Source organism: Zalophus californianus, chromosome 4 (genome assembly GCF_009762305.2).
Source record: "Zalophus californianus isolate mZalCal1 chromosome 4, mZalCal1.pri.v2, whole genome shotgun sequence".
Taxonomy (NCBI): domain Eukaryota; kingdom Metazoa; phylum Chordata; class Mammalia; order Carnivora; family Otariidae; genus Zalophus; species Zalophus californianus.
Genome location: NC_045598.1, coordinates 45,845,959 through 45,853,478, shown reverse-complemented (window position 1 = coordinate 45,853,478; position 7,520 = coordinate 45,845,959). Strand labels below are relative to the sequence as shown.

General features: G+C 45.1%; 1 protein-coding gene across 4 annotated transcripts in view; it reads left to right on the top strand.

Moving 5' to 3' along the window:
* Positions 1-4,403: 4,403 nt before the first annotated feature.
* C8B (complement C8 beta chain) overlaps positions 4,404-7,520 on the top strand; it is a 39,716-nt gene continuing 36,599 nt past the window's right edge. For 3 of the 4 annotated variants that reach the window (XM_027581682.2, XM_027581678.2, XM_027581673.2), the window contains exon 1: positions 4,404-4,593. In XM_027581682.2, the coding sequence (XP_027437483.1) occupies positions 4,502-4,593 (92 nt within the window). In that variant the 5' untranslated portion in view covers positions 4,404-4,501. The remainder of the gene's footprint in view (positions 4,594-7,520) is intronic. The other variant, XM_027581667.2, reaches the window with a different exon arrangement.

Sequence of the window (7,520 nt, the reverse complement as noted above, 5' to 3'; positions counted from 1 at the left end):
CCCCAGAAAAATGCACATACACACCAAATTTGGAGTGAGACGTGGGAGTACAATCAGTCAGAATAGGGTACCTGTTGCTGCAGTAACATACAAACCACACAATGTGATTGACCTAACACAACACAAGTTTAATCCTCAGTCCTAAAGTTCTCTGTGAGTCAGCAGGGTCTCTCCTCCATCCAGCGACTCAGAGCTATAGGCTCCCTCCACCGTAAGACACTTACCATAAGATACCATCATAAGACACGTGCTTCCAAATCACAAGGACAGGAGAAGAGAGAAAAGAAAGGCACACTGGCTTTTAACTGCTTCAGTGTGAAAGTGGCACCTGTCAGTGGTAGACGGCAAAATATCCACAAATTCCTTCCAAACTTGTCCGCACATCCCTTTGCAAAGTGACTCTGCTCTTCCTCCTATCAACAGGTATGGTCTATGTCTCTGGCTCTTGAATGTGGATTTGGCCATTGCTTTGGCAAGTGGGACATTAAGAAACATAATTCAAGCAGAAGCTTATAAGGCACTGTGCCTTGGAGTCTGTCCTTTCTTGCTGCTCTTTGGAACCATGAGATCACCATGGAGAAGCCCTGAGTTAGTCTATTTGGAGACCTGTGGGCCATTGACTCCATCACTTCAGTCAACAGCCAGCACTGGGAAACAGAATGAATCCTCAAGCAGGTAAGACCACTCCTATGTCAGCCAGCCCCTGCCAATGCACCAGCTGGCTGAGGTTGCATGAGTGAACCCAGTAAGACCAGCAGAACTACCCAGCTTAGCCCAGACCTACTTGATGACCCAAAGAATTTTGAGTTAGTAAATGACCATCGTTTTAAGGTACTAAGTTTTGGATTATTTGTTCTGCAGCAAAACTAATATAAAAATGGGTACTGGGGGTGGAGTACACCACCATGCCCATGTGCCATGACGAAACCTAAAACACATGGAATTGACTATGGAAATGGAGGATAGGAAATTAGTTATCAGAGACTGAAAAAAGCAATGATCTGTTAGTGGACCCGTAGACCTAAAACTGTGGGTTTCTTCATACAATTTAAAGGCCTGGAGATACATAATCATTTTTGAAAGCTCTCTCTTGGTCATAGAAGAGAGCTATGGCCAGAGAGTGGTGAGGTGTGGTCATTGTGCTGGACCTAAATCCATCCTGGAACTTCCTAAGAGATGTGTAAAGCCTTGGAATTACAAAGAGAAGAGTTTGGGAGTCGGGAAAAAAAAATTGTATCTGACCATAGATTTGCTACTTAGCAACCTTGGAATCAGTTATGGAACCCCATCTCAGAGGCATGAAAGGTGACACTTAGTTTTTAGCTTATTGTCAAGACCAAACAAGATGATGTATGGGAAAAACTGTTAGATTCTAAGAACTGCCCATGACAAATATGTTTTATCACTGCAACCTGAGGCCACCATCCTCCTGGCCTGACTGCAGGTGAGTGGCACCTGAAACCACCAGGGGGCGCCATGAGGTTGGAATTCCAGGAGACCTATTGGACCTGTTGGAGCCAGCCAAGAACCAAAGAACCCCAGGGGAGTCACTGGGGAAGGCTTTCTTGAGAAAGTGGGCCTTAGTGTGAAACATAAATAATGAGTCGAATTTAGCCAGGTGGCACCTATTCTGGGCGGAAGGAACAGCATGCACAAAAAAGTCTGGCGGGAGAGCACACAAGTCATTCAAGTAACAGCTCTCCTCAAGGTGCGGGTTCCTTTATGAGCCCATCAGGTCGAGGAGGTGGAAAGGGGAGCCTTATCTTGTAAGGACGTGGCTTCTCTTAAATGCAGGCAGGCATGGGACAGGACATGGATCTTTCTTGAAATGCAATTTTCTGCTCGTTTACAAATGATTAACTACCACAATCAATTGTGGCAAAGTTCAGGTCACTGCAACCTTTGGGACAACAGCAAGATAGTACTTTGTGCTTGGGGTAATGATAACTGGGATGCACACAGGAGGATCTGACAGCAGAGTTTGTGTTCGGTGTTCTGGGCCCAATTAACGGGAAGGCATGGCCGCCCTCTGTGGCTTTGCATCCTTCCCCTCCCTGCTCTTCCTCAGCTGCATTGCCAGCCCCAGCCGGGCTCCTCTGGCAGATGTGGCAGGAGCGGGGAGCAGTCTGGCACTCGAGAGTGGTCCAGCCTGTGTCAGGAGGTAGGTTAAAGGTGTAATGCTCTACACGCTCCACAGCTCAAAACCTTATGAAGTAGATATTCATGAACTCTTATCCCTGTTTTTCAGATTAGAAGACAGTGTAACACTGTTGAATCACAGACCTGTACCTCTGAAACAAATAATACATCATATGTTAAAAAAGAAAAAAAAGATAGTAGGAAGGGAAAAATGAAGGGGGGAAATCAGAGGGGGAGACGAACCACGAGAGATGATGGATTCTGAGGAATAAACAGAGGGTTCTAGAGGGGAGGGGGGTGGGGGGATGGGTTAGCCCGGTGATGGGTATTAAGGAGGGCACATACTGCATGGAGCACTGGGTGTTATATGCAAACAGTGAATCACGGACCACTACATCAAAAACTAATGATGTAATGTATGGTGACTAACATAACATAATAAAATTAAATAAATAAATAAATAAATAAATAAATAAATAAATAAATAAAATTCTCTCTTTAAAAAGAAAGAAGACAGTCTTAGAGAAATTGGGTAGCTGTGTAAGGAAATCAAATGCGGTCTTTCTCCCAGCCCCTCCTCAAGCTACCCACTGCCTCCCCCACCCTGAGTCCCCTCGTCTACACCTGCAAATATTAACAGCAACAGGAAGGTCATCCACCATGTTTATCCAGCCCTTTATGCGCTACAGATTGGTTTCATAAATGCCAGGTCAGTGCAGTTTGGACTTTAAATTGTTGATTCTGAGGAGTCAGTGATGGTTTTCAGGGAGCTATGTTTGAGAGCGTGGCCATTTGCACGTTGCCTCCGAGTCTGGGCTGTGCTGCTGCCAACCCCACTCCCCCACGCCAGTGCGCCTCACCACCGGCCGGGCAGGTGCCCAGCTGAGAGGTGGGGCTGACACTGTGTCCACGCTGGAACTGAAAATGTGAAGACACCCATCCAACATCGGGTCACAGGTCCTCTGGGAATCATTTGTAGAGGTATTGAGATGCACTTTTGCTTGGATTAGACCATTGCAAGAGAGCCTTGGGTGACATTTTCCTTTAATCCCATTTAAGGGGAAGGAAGGCCACATAGAAATGACAGGGCCGTTGGTGTGCTATTCAGAATAATGACAAGTCGAAAGCGAGACACTCGTCTGGGCTCAAATCAAGCAGGTTGGTTCACCATACAGGAATGGCACCTGCCTTTGTTGTGTTCAACCCTAGAGGGAAGACAGTGAGTCCTCCTGACCTGTAATGTGGGATAGGTGATCGGTGAAGCGGAGTGGTGTTTATGGAACTCTTTTCAGGTTGCTACTGCTTGTGCTGCTTATATAGGGTTACTAGCAAATATGGGAGACATAGGTGAAGTCTGCCAGTACAAGTCCTCTACCACACTTCTCAGTGAGCTCGGGAAGCTCTCTATTTCCCCCGAATTCCAGCGAAGTTCCACGTAGGCTATATAATCACAATACCGCGTATTTGCCTACTGTGAAACATTTTCGTATTTAGTATCCCATCTGACCCCCCCGACTCTGACAAGTAAGCACGGCCCTCCAAGTTTCACAGGTGAGAAAACGGAATCAGAGACTGTCAATAAAAACGCCAGTTCACTCGTAGAGAAGGCACAGAGAATGTGCCAGGCACTATCCAAAGTGTTGTAAATACTAAGATGTATTGAGTCTTCGCAACAACCTTGTGAGTTGGGTGCTATTATTATTCTTTTTTTTATAGATGAGGTTAAGTCAGGCTCAGAGAGGCTAATGATTTGCCATGCATGGGTCACCCAGCTAGTGAAACACACAGAGAGAATAGGAACAGAGGTAGACAGGTTCTAGAGCTCTACAGCCTCTTGTCAGCTTGTGCCAAGTCACAGAGCTGGGAAGAGGCAAAACTGCAGAGCTTGGCTGCCCTTCCAACCCTGCCCACCACTTCGTAGTAATAGCTCACATATCTGAGGGTTTAACATGGGCCCCTTCTACTCACTTTACTTCTGTTACTTTACTTAAGCCTCCCCACTTTGCAAGTGAGGAAACTGAGGCATAGAGGTAAAGTGACTTGCCTGCGCTGACAAAGGGAGTAAGTGGCAGAGAAAGGATTTGAACCCAGGCAGTCTGGACCTCAAGCCCATAGCCCCCACAGACAGCCTGTCCTCTTGGCTACTCCCCCTCCATAGAGTTTTCCCTTGTTCTCCCTGGTGTCCAGAGTCATGGGTAAGTTTCCATCTGTGCAAAGTCTAAGAGGTTTCCGGTCACTGCTGGCTTTCTGTTGACTTTGCTGAACTGTTTGCTCTATGGGGACAGAAGCTGACTGCCATGCTCCTTGTGCAGACTTTTCATGGACCTAGGAGTCCCAGCAGAAGCTCCGTCACAGACTGAAAATGAAGACATCTGGGCTGCCGGCTTGGAGGGCCTCAGCAGAGCTGATTCTTCTCTGTGCTGCTCTGGGTTCTCTCAGTTTATCTGGCTCCAGGTAAGTGACGGTTACAAATGATTCCCCAATCAATAACGTGACAGGGACTATAAAGCCACATAATGCTGACCGCCTCTTTGTCCTGCGCCTAGTGAATAAGGAACATCTCTCGAAGCAATTTGCATGCATTTGATAAAATAATATCAACAACTGTCTTCAAATTATTGTGGAACCAAGCATCTGACTTCAACAAGAGTTCCCAGAAGAAACTGACATGTTTAAATGTATTTTGTCACACTGAGAAGAATAGGATACTTGTTCTGTGCTCTGAACAAAGGCCTGGTGTGGTTCTTTATGCAGAAGGTTTGTTATGTATGGAAAAAAAGAGCCAACTCACGTCAATGATCTTAATTTATGAGAGGGACCCACTATACCTGCTCATCAACCCAAACTCTTTGGGTTCTCAGGTGCTCTTGCTCGCTCACTGGCTCTCCCCCTGCCTCCACACACAATCGGTATGTTCCCAGCAGATAAATGCTAACTGATTTATTTCATCATTTTTCGAATTGTTAATAGGATATAAAACAGGCTAAAGAAAATATCTGAGTGGGAGCTCAAACTTGGGCTCCAGTGAAGGAAGTCCCAGTGACTTGGCAATGGGGGGATTCTCCCTGTACATGATCCTCCCTAACCACGAATACTGAAGCACTCAGGTATCCCAGCAACCCTCTGGGAAGCAACCTTGTGAGCAACCCCCTGAGAAGGACTGTTAGTGCCATTCCTTTTATTCATTCCATAAATGCTGTCTGAGCACAACCTCCCACTTAATGTGAGGAGCACTAATACCCATTGGACATGCGCCTTGGTCTCAGCTCTGCTGAGCACTCAACTGCCATTGGGCACTGCCCCTAAAACCAGGACGGTGAGTGTTCACTACACACTGGGCACTCAACAAATAATAGCTATTATGATTATCAAGAATCTCAACTTGGCCCCAAGCTGCCAAGTCCTTCTTTATCTCTTATTCACGCTATGTAGAATAGCAAAATGATCCTCAAAGAGCAGAAGAGATTCCCTGATGTTTCATCAGTCTCAAACCCATACCTGGATCCAGGTTTGGTGTTCCGGCCTCTCCGCATGATTTCCAGTCCTGAACACAGCATGGATTTGAATTCCATGCTTGGAGTGGAAGAACAGTCTTCGGTTCTGAAACAGGAGAAGCTGAGACCTCCCTCCTGTTAGCTGAGAAAGGTTTTTGTCTTTAGTTCTTCTTATAATCAAGTCAGATGAAATCATCACATTTTCATAACATTGGTTGTTTATTTATTGCCCCTCTGGGCCAGGCACTTAGATACATTAGCTCTAATCCCTCCCAGCTATTTGAGGTAAGTGCTACTGTTTATAGTTTTACAGAGAGGGAAACTAAGATTGAGAGATAATGGAACTCACAAGGCTACTCACTTCATCTGGAAGAGAATATGGATTCAAATCCAAGTTTTTTTCTGCTTCCAGAGCTCCTGAGTATCCCTGCACCATCCTGCCTCTCACATGCCTAATCCCCTCTCGGGCTGCATGGTGTATCTGACTTGCTGGGCCCCTATGCTGTTTCTCTATCTCTGGGCCACACATTTGTTACCTTGAGCTGTTGCTTTAAATTTCATGTCTACAACCGCCACTGACAGAGAGAGGAGAAATTGAAAATCTGCCGCCCAGAAGCTGCCCCTTCTAGCAAAGAGGAAGGACGCTAGTTGTGGAAGGGATGTAACTGCCTAACAAATTGTGTGTGACAAGAAAGTTGTTGTGCATTTCTACAGAAAGCCAAAATATATTGACACACCCCATCTATATAAGCTGATAGCTTGCAATTTACTGCTGACCTAATCCTGCCTTACTCGATGGATCCATCTTTATTTTGATCAGAGACTCCTGTTAGAAAGAGAGGAGACAGGGACCCTGTGAAATGTCCTAATGTTGGCTGCAGCGTTCTATACACCTTGAGGAAAGGTGCATCCCTGCCATTCCTTCTGTAGAGGGATATGTTCCAAGGGCTTCTAGAAGGGTGTTTATTGTAGCATTATCTGCAATTGCAAAACACTGGGCAAATGTAAATGTCCTTCAAAAAAAAAAGAATAAATCGAATGCAATTTATGTCCTTTGATGGAACATCTAGGTAAAAGAAATGAACTAGATCTCTTTATGAATCAACAAGTATTAGGCTCAGACATAGAGTGTTGACTGACAGAAGCAGCTTGCACAATAATATGCACAGTATGGGTAAGGACACAAAAGCCCTGCTTTTATTGCACATATGTATATATATGTAAAAATATTTAAAGGACTCAAGAGATACATTTAAATTCCTGACAATAGTTCCTTCTGAAAAGGAGGAGAAGGAAATGGAATTGCAGTTGGTATCACATGCAGATATGAAATGTATGGGGTTATTTTTTTACTTAAAAAATGAAAGACTAGGGGCGCCTGGTTGGCTCAGTCGGTTGAGCGTCTGACTCTTGATTTCGGCTCAGGTCATGATCTCAGGGTCGTGGGATAGAGCCCCACATCAGGCTCCGTGCTCAGTGCGGAGTCCGCTTGAGATTCTCCCGCTCTCTCCCTCTGCCCATCCTCCGCTTTCTCTCAAATAAATAAATAAGACTTGAAGGTAATATGCCAAAATGTTAATAATTGGCAATCCTGTGTCATGAGTACGTGAGTGTTTATTATTTTACTTTCTGTACTTCTCTGGGCATGTTTAAGTTTTCAACATTAAAAACATACCTTTTGAATGACAGTCAATTCAGCTGGCCCAAAGGTCCATCTGGTTTGTTTCTGTAAAAATCCCTAGGCGTGAAAGGAACGTGCTGTATCCCTACACAGAGGCAAGGATTTACAGATACAACTTAATGCCAGCCTTTCTTTCAGACTTGCATTTTGTAGTACTAATAAACCACACGCATCCTAACCCATGTAATTGACAAACATACTATTTA